The 16,492-nt window shown below is 53.6% G+C and overlaps 1 protein-coding gene across 1 annotated transcript in view; it reads right to left on the bottom strand.

Moving 5' to 3' along the window:
- Nucleotides 1-6,752, bottom strand: part of CSMD1 (CUB and Sushi multiple domains 1) — a 687,628-nt gene extending 680,876 nt beyond the window's left edge. The window contains exons 1-2 of the mRNA XM_045821269.1: nt 6,708-6,752; nt 6,418-6,562 (exon numbers count right to left, since the gene is read on the bottom strand). Of these exons, the coding sequence (XP_045677225.1) occupies nt 6,418-6,562; nt 6,708-6,752 (190 nt within the window). The remainder of the gene's footprint in view (nt 1-6,417; nt 6,563-6,707) is intronic.
- Nucleotides 6,753-16,492: the final 9,740 nt, after the last annotated feature.

The following is a 16,492-nucleotide window of genomic DNA, read 5'->3' as shown; positions in this document are numbered from 1 at the left end:
AGGGCACCTTGCGTTGTCCTCGAGGTCTCATCCATCAGCTACTCCAGGCTCCGCATTACCCGGAGAGCGATTGACTGCAGACGGACCCGGGCTTGCAGGGCCCTTCCCGCAGCGTGAGGGCGTTTCAGGACTGACGTCTTCAGGCAGTTCCCAGGGGCAGCACGTCCTGGAGGAAGCCTTAGAAGCGTCCCCTTTCGCAGAGGGGACGAGGGGAGGCATGGGGGAGAAGCGACCGACTCTGGTCCCAATAATAAAGAATTAAGGAATTGCATGGATAAGAGTCTTCAAAAGAAGATACAAGAAAATGAAAGCTGCCAGAAAACAAAACCAACCTCTGTTATACTTGGAGACCAGGGTGACTGGGAAGCACAGTGTGGCCTTGCTGTTCTGACTTCTTCGGATCAGTCAGGGTTTGGCTATGACCGTGAGCCTTCCCTTCCGGCTCAGCTGCCTGTTCCTCTCTGGTGAGGCGGGAGCTGGGGACGGCCACCGAGCGGGCTGGCAGGGCCCACCCCCTCCGCCCCCCAAGGAAAGAAGGAGTTTTCCCGGCGGGTGGGGCTGAGCGCCGACCGAGCCCAGGGGAGCGGGCAGGCTGCCGCCATCACCCCGCAAGACCCAGAGATCCAGGGCTCGCTCACAGGACACAGAGCCCCGTCCTCACCACCACACGCGAGGCGGGCTGATAGGACTTCCCAGAGCAGACGAGCCACCGGGGGGGCGGCCATCTGACGGTGTTAGACGTGAAGCGACTTCTCTGCTCCGCAGAGCTCCGCCTAGGGGGGAGATACTGCGATCCACTGCTAAGGAAACCCTGCCGCTGAGCGGCCATCGCTAATGCACAGGTAAATGAAAAGTGTCGCTATTAGTAGATTATTAAGAAGCTTAATGGTTCTTCTCAGGCAACAGCAAGAGCACAGGAAATGCAGCATTTATTCTCTGCTACTGAAAATTGCGTTCTCGTGGCTTAATTCACAATAGTAACTTGTTATTTTCCTCTCTGGGCAAGTTCTACAATCTGAGCTTTCAACGAAGCAAATGCAGGAAGGAGAGCTTGTGAAGTAGACCTCAGCAACCCGCGTTCATGAGTGTGTCTACTGGCGGCAGAATAGAAACTTCTCGTTGTGATTTATGACGAGCATTACAATAGACCTAGATAGCCACTCAGCGGCGCCGGGGCCACCGCGGGGGGCTCTGATCTCAGTATGACACTTGGGCAGTCAAGGTGCCCCAGGCTGAAAAGAATCACAGCACAAGTGGCAAGAAGGAAACACCGGAGGGAAATCTGTTTTCAGACACATTTCACTGGCACCCCAAAGCACGCCGAATATCGTTTTGAAGTTGGACTCAAGCGTTCTCAAATAGCAGGTGTTGTCAAGTGCCGAGCTCTGCTCGGGGGACTGGAGTTTCTCACGTGGCTCCCTGTCAAAGGATCCCGGCAGCCACTCTCTCCAGAGTGTGTCGCTGGGGGGGCGTTTCGGGGTGGAGCTGGGCTCCTAGTATCGGGATTACAACGATGGCTAGGATTCATGACCGCATTCAGCAAATGTGTAGAGTCTGCCTTCAATGGCACATGTGTTCTGTGTGTATTTAAGTTAAAGAATTTTTTTAAAAAATCAGTCAGTTTAACTTACTATATTAAAAGGCTAAAGTATGAAAATCACATAAATCATAAAATCATATCTATGAATGCAAAAAAACCCCCATTTTATGCAATTCAACATATATTCAGGATAAAACCACCTGAGGAAGCAAGGGGCACTTCTTCTAATTGATAAAGAGCTTCTATAAAAAATGTATCATTATAATTATACTTAATGGTGAAAGACCATTTCTTAAAATCCTCCTAAAATCAGAATAAAGGAGGTATATCCACTCTTGTCACCCTCATTCAACATACTGACAGACGTCCTCAACCAGTGGAATAAGGCAAAAAAAAAAAAAACAAATTAAAGTGAGGCGGGTAAGAAATGGAGAAAGTGGAGAAGTGCAAGCGTCCATATTCGGCGATGACCTGGCTGTCTCCGCAGAGAAACCCAAGGAATCAGCAACAACAGCGACGGACCTCCTGGGAGGAGTCTATATGCTTAGCAAGGCTGCAGCATGAACAGGACAACTCTTAGAGGCGGTGCCACTTAAAGTCATCCAAAATAATCGGGTGGAAACCCAAGAAAACACAAGACGTGGTGAAATGAGAGGAACGTGAGTAAACGGAGGCACAGGCCTTGTCGGAACACTCAGTGTAGTCAAAATATCAATTCTCCCAACATTAACAGGTAGGTTTAACAAAATCCCTTTAGGGATCCCAGCACGACTTTCTTTACCTACAGGCAACAGCACTGTACCACACACAGGACAAGCGAAGGACCCGGAATGCCTGGTGATGCGCAGGCAGGCTCACACGCACACCTGCACACCAAGGTTACAGCGGCTCCACTGCAGACAGACAGGAGCTGGAACCCCGAGGAACCGTAAACAGTAAAAGGTTAAGTAAATGGTGGTGCATCCGCAGCGGGTGGCAGCACGCGGCAATGGAAACGAATTGACCGCTGACTCCCCTGCGTCCACCTGGGAGCATTCCCAGCAAACTGTGCTGCGTGGAAAAATCCCAGAAGGTTACATCCTCGTGGTTTAATTCATGTAGCATTCTGAGATTTTTAAAAATGGTGGAAATGAGGAACAGGTGGGCAGTCACCCTGGGCGAGGTGGGAATGGGCTCGGGAGGATCGTGGGTGTGGGTCTGTGGTCTCAGTGGGGACAGGAACATTCCACGCCCTGGCTGTGCTGCCCCTAGTACCCTGGCGGCAACACTGCACGTGGCTTTTGAAGACGTCGGCATCGGGGGAAACTGAGGAAAGGCCAGGGAGACACATCTGCGTTAATTTTTGTAACTGCGGGTGAATCTCATCTACCTCCAGATAAAAAACGAGGAAAGTATAGACAGACTAAGGCAAAGTTCTTTCTCATAAGAATATTAAATTCTGGTCATCCTAAGTCCCCCAAAACACACATTAGATGTGAGAATGTATTGGTAGAGGGCACCACAAACGGTCTGAATCCAATGTTAGCACCGACGTGGAGAGAGAGCGTGTGTTTCAGTAAGAACGAACTCACACGCGTCCACTGATACGGTTAGTCCTACCAGCGCAGAGGGTTACTGCGATGTACTCACCACACCCTCCCTGTCTGGTCAGCTCACGTCTCACTAACCAACCGTCGTTGACGTGCAGGTCCAACGAGCAAGTGTGTTCAGACTTTACCGAAGAGAAATGTGGGGGCGGAGACACACCGCACACAAATTAAACTTCCTGAATTTTCCAATAAACCGAGATGACATGTGTACATTGCAAAGGAAATAACATCCCTCCAACAAACCCATAAATAGTTTCTAATAACTTGGCATGCTTTCAACGTCACACTGGAATAATTTTCTTTGATAATTGATAGCAAATTTAATAAACCTTACTTGGTAGACAAATAAGGGGTTTCTAAAAATAAGAGGCTGCATCACGCGGGGGAAATAAGGGAAGACACGGGGGACAGTCTTCAGGAACGTGCACTGTTCTGCAAATTGCCGAGGGAAAGGATTAGGTTTCACGAAAAGACTGCATTGGCACACTCTTCTTTGAACGACACTCATTTCTTTCTCTTTTCTCAGCGAAGCACTCTGTCGCTGCAGCCCGGGGCCGGCCCCAGTTTAGAGCCCATCTGCTGTCGCAGGCACTGTCGGGGGTGCCCCTGGTGAACGCCAATGCGGAGATGCCATTCTCGCCCGACAGTGTCTCTCACGTGGCGCTCCCAGGAATACCAGCTGCCTTTCAGCAGTCACTCCTCTCTCTCGGTGAGCTGTGGTCAGGGACCCTCCACGCCGCGCTGTCAGGTTCCACGCCAGCCCACCTGCCGCGTATTCCCCGGGGGAGTGCGCGCCGCCCCTCCCCGGAGGCCCCCACTCCTGACAGGACTGTGGCCCTGCGTGTGTGATCGTGCACTGCTCTGGGCCACTCCTTCGGGCGCCGGAACCCAGGCGACAGTGTGCATCCCACAGCGAGAGAACAAAGCACGGCAAAGAAGGCGCCCACCAGGAATCTCACTCCACGTTATTTCCTGCTCCACGTAGAGAAGGCATTTCTTTTTCTTTCTTTTTCTTTCTCTTTCTTTTTCTTTCTATTTCCTTCTTTCTTTCTTTCTTTCTTTTTCTTTCTTTCTTTTTCTTTTCTTTCTTTCTTTCCTTTTTCCTTCTTTCTTTCCTTCCTTTCTTTCTTCCTTTCTTCCTTTCTTTTTCTTTCTTTCCTTTCTTTTTCCTTCCTTCCTTCCTTCCTTCCTTCCTTCCTTCCATCTCTCTCTCTCTCTCCCTCTCTCTCTCTGAGTATTTGTGCTTCATTCCGGAATACTGGGGTGACCTTGAACAGCACAGCCCGCCCAGCTGCCGGCTACAGGGCAGGGGGAGAGGCGGGGGGGGGCATGCGGACAAAGGCCACTGTGCTGATGCCCACTGCAGACTCCATGCGACCCTGCAGAACCTGGTCTTGGTGAGGCCAGCCTTGACCACATTATCCCTGCCTTATTTTTACTTCTCATTATTTATGATCTGTTGGGTTGACCAAAAAGTCCATATGGTTTTTTCCTTAAAATAAAAGACATTTTTCATTTTCATCAATAACTCGATTGATCTGGATGTTTTGAGCCTGTGGGGTCTCTCCTGCACGGCATGATGTTGATTGTTCTCAATTAATGTCCTGATCGGATCGCTATCAACTGCAGGTGGACACCCGGCCGCGGAGCCTCGTCCAACAAGAAGTCTCCAGCGTGGAGCGTGACAAACCACCTCTGACACACTCGCTCAGTCCCAGCACCTCCTCCACGCACTGCACAAGTCTTTTTTGCATTTCCGTTGCATTTTTACCTTTCTTGAAATAATAAAGCATACTATGCGAACAATGTTTGCATATTTTCTTCCATCGTCAATATTGAAATGGCGACACAAAAATACACCGATTTTGGTAAGTTTTTTTTGAAGTGCACATTGATACGACAGCTGTCACAATACAATCTGATGAAATTGTTCTGAATGAAGTTAAAGACAACTAAACACTACTAGAGAACTCTTACGGAAAAACAAATTTTTCGGCCGACCCAGTGTACACACACCACAACTGCAGCACGGGGAACCTCCTAGACAAAACCCTCTCTTTACTGGGCGGGGGGGACTGCACTTCTCACCGACCGTAGATGGGGAGCGGTGTGGTCCTGTGGGTCCGTCTCTCCCTCGCAGCCAGTGACGTCAGGCACCGTCTCACGGGCCTGTTCTCCGTCTGTACGCTGTCGTCAGTGAAGCACCTTTTCGTGCGTTACCCACGTCCTAAGTACAGTTGCAACGCCGAGGAGAGCCCCTCACTTTAAGAGTGAAGGGGCAGAGCGACCATTTCTGGGGAGCGCGGGAGCGTTCCCCTTCTCCGAGGGAACCCCTGGGCCTCGGAACCGCACCGGGCCCCTTGCCTGGGCCAGAAACACCGGCGCACAAGCCAACAGAACCGGCCCGGGGCCAGCTGACAGGCTCCTCCACCGCACCCCTTGACCGGACCGCAGCGGCTCGGCCAGGGGGGCCCGGGCCGGGGACAGTGGCTCCCGGGCGTGAGCCTGGCCGTGTCTGCTGCCCGCGGGGCTCCGTCGGGGAGCAGCCCCGCTGTGACCAAGAGCTGCCCTCCGTCTGGCCCTGCCAGGGCTCCCCCACCCTGTCGCTTGCACCGGAGGACGAGAAGAGAGGAGCTCGGAGTCGCCTGGGAGAGCTCGTCATCTGTGCATCACCGCGGGGACATTTAGAGGGCACTGAGATACGCTTCCCAGGGCCCCTCGGCAGGCCCGCCGCGGCCCACGCCCTCCCTCTCGCCCGTGCTCGTCCCTGTCTTTCCCAGCACCTCGGCGGCTGCTTCTCGGTCCTCACCCCGCGAACGCCGCTCCTCTGACTCCGCTCTTCTCCTGCGCCTGCCATTTCCGAACTGAGTTGGCGTCACTTCTAATGCGTCTCCCGAGACGTCCCCTCTTCCGTCAGCCTCCCTCGCTGGCCAGCTCGCCCCAGCGCCCCAGAAGCACACGGCAGACACAACGCACGCATTTGTGGGGAACCTTTCATTTGTGAACTAAGTTTTTAAAAACTTAGGGTATGAAGCTGTCAATTATTTTTTGACTTGAACATGCCTCCCGTTTATTTTATGAAACTATCTTTATAGAGTTTTTTCTTTTCATCTTCTTAGGGTGGGAGGTGGGGGCCCTGCAGTGGTTTTCCTGAAGGAGGAGAGTTCAAACGGAAACACTTGGAAGGGCATCCGGGCAGAAATGTGGACACGAGGCCAAGTCACAGAATCTCCCTGGGCCCCTGAGGCTTCCAGAAGGGACAGGAGAGACAGGAGAGACAGGGCCCACGTGTCCTGCGCTCCTTCGTCCGTGCGAGTCCGGGGTTGGAAGATTCACAAGCATCGGAGACGCTGAGCAGCAGCAGCTGCGCCCGGTCCGCCGTGCGCTGAGCCAGGCCAGAGGAGCCTGTTCTCTGGAGCTCTTTCCGCGGAGACTGCACACCGTCAGAGGCCCACTCCGTGTCCCGCGCTGCACCCACCGCACGGCGGTGTCCTCTGCCGAGAGCCCCTCCCCCCGTATCTCCGCCACCGCGTCCCCTGTCACTCACGTCACTAACTTAGAACAGGCGTGGACCTCACCCCACCGCCGCCGCGGCTCTCACTGGCCGCTGTGCTGCCGTCCATGCCCGTGGCCCCGCTGAGTGGCAGACTTTCTTCTGACCACGATGGCGGCCGACAAAAGTGGGACCCGTTCCCTCCAGGTAAGGGATGCAGTGGGCTGGGAACTGTGTGTCGGGGACAGTCAAGAAGCAAACCCGCTGTCTTGGTGAGGGCTGGGACGACCAAACACCGCCGGTGGGGTGGTTTGGACAAAGTCACTTCCCCCAGTCCTGGGGGCTGGGAGCCCAAGGTCAAGGTGCCAGCCAATTTGGTTCCCTCATGAGGACGCGTTCCCTCGCTTCCTGATGGCACCTCCCTGCTGTGCCCTCACACCACACACACACACACACACACACATGCACACGCACACACACGCACACACACACACATGTACACACAGACACACATGCACACATGCACGTGCACACACACACGCACACACGCACGCGCGCGCACACACACACACACACACACACACACACACACACAGAAAGAATCTTCCTCCAAGGACTGCGCTCCCACCAGGAGGGCTCCGTCTCCAGGACTTTGTCTGAAGGTAATGACCACCCAAAGGCTCCTCCTCTGAACACTGTCACACAGAGGGGCCAGGGCTCTGACTCGTGGATCTGGGGGCGCGATTCAGTTCTCCGCTTACCCAGGGCGGGGCGGCCTCCTTGTTGCGTGGGAGACAAAGCGTCCCTGAAAGGACCAGGCTCCTGCAGCACACGGGTCTGGGGGCTGGTCCCCCGGCGCCACGAGGACCCAGACAGCAGGCCCCCTGGGTGGCCCCTGCCGGGCCCCCACTGGCCCGGGGTCCCGGGGCTCCAGGAAGGGAGACGGACGGCAGCCTCAAGGGGACATTGCAGCTGTGCTGGAACCTCCTCAATCAGAGCAGGTTTCGGGAATCTTTGATCTCTCAGATGCAAACTTCCCCAGTGCTTGTCCCCGGACTGAGGCTCCAAGCTGCGAGGTGGGTGGGGACCAGCTGGGACTGGGGGGCGGGCAGTAAAGGAGGGGCGAGCCTGTCAGCGTTCCCAAAGTGAGGGCGGACTCGGGAGGATGGACAGGAGACAGTTGCGGGCCACACCTGCCCCACCCCCGCACGCCCTCCGGTCCGAGCCACAGCCCGAGGACGAGCGCACAGTGTGTCCTCACAGGCCACCCAGCCCATCGCGGCCGTTCCGCCTCCCACGCCCCCGTCTGTCCCCCACGCTTCCTCCCTGGGGTCGCGGTTCTCTAGCCACGAAGAACCTCTTTTGTTTTTAAGCACAGTGTTCGCCGTTTCAAATGCCTTCAAACGTGGGGCTGCCCCATCTCCCTCCCTGGGTCTCCCCCGCTCCACCCCGCCCCATCTCCCTCCGACTCTCCCCCCTCCACCCCGCCCCATCTCCCTCCGACTCCCCCCACCCTCCTTCCCACAGTCCACGCGTCCCGAGCGAAGGTCCTCGCTGTACCCAGGCTCCACCGAGCAGACCCCCTGGCAGGCCCTCGCGGGGCCCCCTTGGTCTGTCTCCGTGACAGTGCTCGCTGCCGCAGTGATCACACTCCAGTGATTCACACTCCTCCCTGGGACCGTGAATCAACGTCTCTCTCCAACCAGACTGCAAATTGCATGAGTTCTGCTTTTAATCACCATGGTGCTCCTGAGCCCCATTACAGTTCTTGGCAGGTGATGGGTGCCCCTTAAGTTCTTGTGGGGGGTGGGGAGAGAAGGAGGGAATGAAGGAAGGGAAGGAGGAAGGGAGGCAGGAGGGAAGGAAGAAAGGAGGAAGGGAGGGAGGGAAGGAGGGAGAAATGCAAGGAAAGAAGGAAGGGAGGAAGAAGGATAGAAAGAAAAGAGGGAGAAAGGGAAGAAATTAAAGAGTCTCTAAAATGATAAATTTATTAAAACGTATCATCTCGATGTTGCAAAGGAACTATGAGATTGACGAAACCGTGCATCGGCTTTCTGGGCATAGAGCACTCGGGACGATACAACGAGAGGGACACAATCCTTCCACTTTTTGGCAACCAGTGACAATGATAACTAAATGGCTGTAGGAGTGCACGGTAACTATACTAGTGACAGTATACACACGCTCAAACTAAATAAGCTGTTTTGCCAAGTCGCGTGGCGTCACCATGTAAGAACTCTCGCGTATTTAGTATTGCTTATGAGCCAGACAGCTCTGCATGGCGGTTTTTATGCTACGGTGGAGTTCACGATCAGCGAACTTTAGGAAGAGGCTCTGTGTCGGAGGGATCTGATAATACGGCCAGGAGCTAAAGTGGGGAGATACATGAAACACAGGGCGCACAGCGCAGAGGTGGGCTGTCCGCACGTTCTCTGCGGAACAGGTGGCGTGACGACAGGGCAACACCGGGCATCTGAAGCCGAAGCTCGCTGAGGAAGCCCGTTGTTCACAACGCAAGCTAATTCAGAACAACGTCAATAGCAAGGCTGTCTCCTTATCCAATTTTTACCAGTAACCCGTGATAGGTATGTGACAAGGGTCCAGTTTGCTCCGGGCGTGCCCGAGTCCTGGCCCAGCGTGTCCAATCCTGTCATCAAGGGCAGCGAAGACCGGTGACGCTCAGGGAAGGAATGAATGGCAGGGACCCAGGTGGCCCCAGCCAAACCAGCCAAGGTGACGGGGGTCGGCACGGCTCCAACCCCACCCCCAGACCTGGGACAGACCGAGTACCACCCAGGTGGCCTCGCATTCACGGTCCTTTGCAGGGGTCTCTCGGGACACATGCACCCCACCGCGAAATCGCAGGGCGAAGCAAAGAGGCAGCCCTCAGTGCGTGGTGGGTGAGGGCAGGGGCAGGTGAGGGCAGGGGCAGGTCCCAGACCCCTGCCCGGGGGGGCGGCCGCCCATGTAGGGACGCACACGCTTTCCGAGTGGGCGGTTTTCACACTAGAAGCAACTCTCTTCCTCGCCCGTGCCTCCAAACCCGCTTTAGCTCATCCTCCCTTTGGATCAGCACCGAAATATCAAGCCTTCCCTGAGTGTTGTTGAAATGTAACATGCAGAAGATGTCGTGCTTGCTAACCAATCAAAGGAATTCAACTCTGTTTATTTTTAGACCACCCTTCCTCGCCTCCCACACGTACCCGGCGCTATTCTAGAATTTTCTTCTGACAGCAGGCCCCAAACTCTAATTGTGGAGCAGAGAGAGTGTGCTCGCACTAAGCCAACTGCTGTAAGCCTCCTGATCTTCCTGCTTCTCCAGCGACAATCCTCCTGCAAGGAGACGTCTCACTAAGGAGTTCAGAGGGTGCAGTGGGGGACTACCTAGAAGGGCCCAGATGCGCAGGAAACGTTTGCCGGGCCAGAAATGCACTGATTCCCTTAACCATTTGATTTCTTTAAAGGGAGCTGTAGGGATAAATAATGTGTGCATAAATGATATAAAATGCGTCTGAAGCTGAAAGGCCTATTTCTTGATTTCAAGAGTAGATGGCCATTTCTCAAATTAGCCACTGCTTATTTTAATATATAAAAATGTCGGTTCAAAGTGTAGGGTTCAAATCTCACTTCTTGAATTGTACATAAAACAGCTTATAAGCTGTTTTGAAGAGTCTTCAGCCCTTCCCACGTTGACAGCCTCTGCAAATGGTGTGAGTAAAATAACACGCCATTCAAACGACGACTCTATTTTTTGAATCACTGGAAGCCGCAGGGTGTTGGGTACCAGGACGACCCCATGACAACCCCACGACGACCCGATGTGTGGGGTGCCGAACCTGTGCCGAGCTCAGCATGGATTCGCCTCCATCTGCGCATCGCAGACACGCAGGCTGCGTGTCCAGTCGCTGGGCTGAGTCTGAAAAACAGATGTCACCGCGTCACGCAGGTTCCCAAGGAGACAGCCGCTTCGCCAAATGAGGCTGGAAAGTAACGTGAGTCTGAACCTCGAGCCACTCCCTCCTCCTGTTCTTTTCCAACACGAACGCACTTGGCTGTGCATTTTCCCTTTGCCCTCGGGAGTGCCGTGCGGTGCGAAACCGTGTTCCTCGTCATCACGCCAACACACCCGACGTTTCTGGGCAAATGAGTTCCATCACAGCATGGGCGGTGAGCCGGCGGGACAGGGGCCAGCATGGGTTCAGATCTCCTTTCAAAGTGGACCCAGGAACACACACACATGTTCCAAGTGTGTGTGTGTGTTTGTTCTTTAAATTCAGAAACACCCCCTTGTGCTGTGACCATGTGATCGAGGTAAAGGAAATCTCATCTGGAAACACACGGTTTTTTGACGGAGGTGTGGGCTGCCCATACGGGTTCTTCAAAACCGAACCCGCCCTTGACGACGAAGCTGTGGTTAGGATTGAGAGGTAACACAATGCTGACGAAGACCCTGCATGTCTTGATGGGTGAATCTGCCCTGGTTCACCCTCCGCTCCGACTTCACATTCTCCAATTTGTCGAGAGGTGCGACGACGTTTGACTCGGGAACAGGCGGAGCCGCCAGCGTGACTCGCGATCTCAGGGGTGTCATTGCGACCTCCCCTGCAGGCAGCCCCTCTTCTCTCCTTCCAGCCCCTCCAGTCCGTGGGTTCGGCGAAATGAGTGACGTGAGCCTCCCGGGTGCCACGGACAGGCAGAGCAGAGCTAAGGGGAGCCGCGCCTTCCCACGGCGCTGTGATGTGGCCTCTGTCCAACCGAGTCGCCACACTCTCGACTGTGGTGCTTGGGTGTCCACGTGACGAGGAGTGGGGCCTGAGCAGGTCCCCCCACGGGGAGCCCACGGCCAGTGTCCGCTGGCTGCAGAGAAGAGTTCTCGCCCCCTGCGCCTGTGTGCGCGATGCCCTGTGGTTCTTGGAGCTCCCAGCAGCCCTTGCTCCACCCTGAGCCAGGCCCGCGGAGACACTCTCCGCTGACACAGAGGGCAGCGTCGAAGGGGCCCCAGAGAGACAGAGCCACAGCCCGGAAGAAACCATGGGCCTTGGGCTCCGGCCATGTCCGAGTCCCGGGTGTCGCATAAGCCACCGGACTGCCTTTGCGGGTTGAGCCGATTTTAGGTGCGACTTCTGATCCTTGCCACTGAGCACAGCACCAGTGACAGGGTGGCCTACGATGACGATGCCACCTCCTTGGGCCTGTAGATCAATCCTGCCTGATGACTCCCTCCCCCTCCCCAAACCAAATAAGCAACCTTGAGGGCAGAATAGCAAAGAGGAGTGGGAGAGCACTGTGGGAAAAGCAGTGTCCGTGGGACAGATGGACAGGTGGTATCGACCTGTGTCAGTGACTCCGAGAAGGTCTTGGGGCCTCTGCCCCAGGCTGCCTGCTGCTCAGCGGAAGCTCCACCAGGGGCCTGGGACTGGCGACACTGCATCCCTGCTGGGCACGTCTGGGATGAGTCAGCATGGAGGAAATTACGTGCTCCTACACTTACGACAGTCACACGTGCGGTGCCTGTCAAATTAGAACCACTTCTTCCGCATGCTTGTTTGTGTGCTTACTATCTGGGAAACGTGAAAAGCAGATAAGATACTGTACATGAGCATATGCTACCTGTCAAGCCCCATACAAGTGGAAAGGCTTTCAGAAAGGATTCTTAATTCCGGCCTTCAGGACACGACAGGTCACAACGGTGTGCAGCTTTTTACGCCGACAAAAGAGTGCCTGAATTTGGTAATATCGGTTCAGTTCATGCTGTGTTCTTGAAAACAGTGGTTCTAACGGTTCCATAAAAGCATGTAAATGAATAATGTGTATAATAATAATGATTTCGTACCGTGCCAAATAGATTAAAATATTCTATTTAAAGTCTAATAAATATTAAATGCCTCTTTCATTCTGTGTCTAATAACTTTGGCAAGTATTCAGAGAAAGTTCCATTTCTCCTAGAAAATTAAGTGTGGTTTAGTGTACGCAGACTCTTACACATATTATACACCCTCAGGACCTCTCAGCTCCGATCAGGTATAAGACGGTCACATCGCTCAATTCCTCCGTGCGGGACAAAAGTTAGAAACAAACCAAAGTTTTCAATCCATCTGTAGTGCTTTTCATGGGCATGGGACCAAAAACCAATGCTTGAAGATTCCTATTTCTGATCCATTAATATGTTTCAGCAACATTTGTTTATTCTCAGGATGAGATGCCCGTGAAAAAGAGTGCTACTAAAAATAGTCTGACAATCTTGATTTCCTTCTCAGGGAACGCATCCAAAGAGCACACGATCCGTTCACCGCCATGCAGGCAGGTACAATATTCGTGCTTCACAGAAAAGGCAGAATCCAAAGCAGAGGGGATGGCTCGTGCACACCCTGCGAGAGGAACGGGGCATGGGAGGCACCTTGGAAGCCCACACTGCCCCCCTGTCCTGCCCGGAGTGCACTCCCGTGTCTGCACACTGAACACGTGTGACGAGGATGGAGGGACACAGCTGACGCAGCTGGGTCTGTCCCGAGCCACCCCCGGAGGGAGGAGTCCAGGCCCCACAGCCCCGCAGACTTCCCTTGGCGCCTGAGTGGGGAGGGCGCGTGTGGCCACGCACGAAGGGTGTGTCGCCCCGCTGACCATTCACGGCCAGGCAGACACAGCCTTTCCTCCAGGAGTCAAGGCAACACCCGCAAACTTCCCGCCGCCCCGCCAGCCACCTGAAGCTGGCCCCTGCCCATCGGAGGTCACCGAGACAGGTTCCACCGAGAGGCGGAGGCCCTGGTTTCCGTGCAATGAGCTCGGACGTGTTTCTACTGCCGCATTTCTCTAGACGCTGAGCTGACTGACGCTCTCACAAAACAACAACACAAAGGGGAGCAAGCAGCGACCCACCACCCGACCAGGAGTCTGTGCCTTTGGGGTTGTCAGTCTCACCGGGGAAATAACCGGCAATGCGGGCGGAGGGGCGTGCACAGGGGAGTTTTTGCAGAAAGGGTTACTCGTCGCAGTAAGTTCCAGGAGATACTCAATGCTACTGACTAGATATAGGCCAAATGCATGATTAAACATCGACAGGAGAGCATTTTATTAGTTTTAAAAGAATTCTTTAAAAACCATTTAAAATCTGGAAAATTTGCGTAAGTGAAAACACAGAATATAAACTTTTTCACGCACACACAGGTACCAGGAAATAAAGGAACGCAACAAGCTTACATGACAGCAACTCACTTCTGAGGAAGAACAAGCAGAAACCATTTGTTTTCTTCTTAACAGTTTGAAAAGCTTTCTATAAAAAGTGTGTATTGATTTTTGATAAAAAAAATAGGAGAGACGGCTTGGCAAAAATGGGTTTTTTGTTTGTCTCGCAGCCGGCACCCCATCTTCTTTCCCCACCCAGTCTACACATTTCCGAGGCACACAGCGGCACCTGGCTCGTACAGGTGGGTACGTACGTTCGTACCACAGCCTGTGCGTTGTTCATTATTTAGATCACATGCAATGATCTTCTCTGAGGATCAGGTTAGTTTGCAACGTTTTTTTTTTTAAGATTTTATTTATTTATTTTTAGAGAGGGAAGGGAGGGAGATAGAGAGAAACATCAATGTGCAGTTGCTGGGGGCCCGTGGCCTGCAACTCAGGCATGTGCCCTGACTGGGAATCGAACCTGTGACGCTTTGGTTCACAGCTCGCGCTCAATCCACTGAGCTATGCCAGCCAGGGCATTTTGCAACGGTTTTTGAAAGGAGGAGCCATCTGTACGGAGAGAGCGATGACCCCCAGACCCAGGCTTCACCGCGGACACGCCTGGCGCTTTGTCCCAGCTCATCTTTGGTCTACTGGGACACTTTTGTGTAAATTGAGGACAATTTTTACCAGGGCCTAAGGATTGCTAACGCAATGAAGTAAAAGGATGTATGTGAAGTATCGTCAACATTAGTTCCTGCTTTCATAAGAAGAGGAGGGATGGTGTAAAATTACCTCGACCTGTAAATAACCATAAAGTGTCCCTAAGTTGGTGTTGCATTTTCAGTTCTTGAAAACATTAAGTGGAAAAAAAAGGATTAATTGCTCATCCATTTGTAAAATATAACAATCCTCCAGTTTTCGTCTTACATTACTCAACAAAATTATAAAATTGAGCAGTAATGATGCCTTTTAAATTTTATCAATTACTTCCAACTTCTGAGGGGGGAAGACTGCCCCCCCCGCCCCCCAGTGGGGAACACTGAGGAGCTAACGCAGGGAGAGCAGGGGACTGAGAAGTCAGGCAGACAGCAGTGGCCTCACACGTGAGTCCGCACGCCTCCTTCTGGTGACGGACACATCCTCGCCTTCCGAGATCAGTGACAGAAAAGCGCACCAAGGGGAAGGCAGAAACTTACAGTGTATGTCGGGAACACACTTAGCGGGAGACGAAAGGCACAGGGAATCGCAACGAGGATCACAAGCCATTAGGGAATTAGTGGGCAGAAGGAAGTAAGCAGACTCGCGCACCATGGCAACAACATGGCGACGTGAACGTCACATAATGACAGTCTGGTCAATGATGTTTTTTGAGAGAAGATGACAGAACCAACTACCTTTTTAAATTTAGTAAAAGGAAGTGGAATCCTAACGAAAATTCTGAAACACATCTTTTAAAAATCGTATTTCAAATCCGTTGGCGAGAATCACACACTTATTTATAGGTTTGGTAAGAGGCTGATTTCTCTCCGGGCTGCGGGTACTTTGTCTCCCGGAGAGCAGAGCTGTCTGGAGCGATCTGATAACGTCATCTTCAACAGGGTTGCGCTTGTCATAAATAAGAATTAAGGCCGTAAAGACTTTATTTCTCGACCTTATGTTTCCAATCCAATTTCACCCTGTTCATTTCCGAAGGGGACTGATTGGCGACTCCATCACGCCTGGGGGACTCCAGCAGTCGCCCGCACCTTTCCGCGCGGTGTCTTGCGGCAGAACAACTGAGGAGGCAGAGGGTTGTTTTTGCTGTGCTCTCGAGGACAGACAGTCGAGGCTACGTCCTCTCTTCTGTGCCCACAGACTCAGTAAAACCTCTCCGACGGGAGTGTCTCAGTTCTTCCTTTCTCCAGGTACAAGGAGACAGTGAAGTCTTTCTCTGCAGCGGCCCGGTAACAGGTACGCACCGACAGAAACGCCCCTCCTGGCTCTGTGCTCTTTGGGAGGCCAGCACTGCGGCAGCCTCCATGCGGATGAATGTGGGGGGCAGAGCACACTTGAGGGGACCCTGGGCCCAGAGGAGAGGGTGCCGTCCAACACTGGGGTGACGGAGAGGCCCTGGGAGGCAGGGGCCACCCGCGTCCTGTCCTGGACAGCACCTGAGGAGGTGGCAGTCCACCCGTGGGCCTGGCACGTGGCTCACTGCTAGGATCCTCTGCACTCGTGGGAAGTGTTTGCTGTGCCTGAGCGTCAGGTGGCCCAGCTCCGGAGAAGGCCGACTCTCGGCTCTGTGAGAGTTCCTGTAGCGGCAGACGATGCAGGCCAGCGGGAATGAGCGCCCTGACAACCAGCAGGCAGCGGCCGTTGGCGGAGTATCAGGGACCAAGACAGGCCGTCTGCAGCCCCGGGCCAGCCCGGCCCCCCGAGATGTTTGCACGACCAAAGGCACAGGGGTCGGGGGCACCTCACTAAAGACTTGTGTGCAAACTATTAGGCAGGGGGATGGGGATGGTGGGGTGCTGGTGAAACCAGAGTTAACTGGACTCGACTGGAGTACGTGATAGGCTGTATCCGGTAAAGGTCCCAGAACAAGAGGCCAATTCAAACTGAAAGGAAATAAAGGACCTTCATACAAATTTGATGATTTACAGTCAATTTAGAAGCGAACTGTGGAGGATACACCAGACGTCACGAGTGCTGGCACCATGT

This window comes from Phyllostomus hastatus, unplaced genomic scaffold (assembly GCF_019186645.2).
Source record: "Phyllostomus hastatus isolate PE091 unplaced genomic scaffold, TTU_PhHast_1.1 phas_scaffold_46, whole genome shotgun sequence".
In the NCBI taxonomy this organism is placed as follows: Eukaryota; Metazoa; Chordata; class Mammalia; order Chiroptera; family Phyllostomidae; genus Phyllostomus; species Phyllostomus hastatus.
The sequence above is the reverse complement of the archived record's forward strand: the minus strand, read 5'-3'. Positions and strand labels throughout refer to the sequence as shown.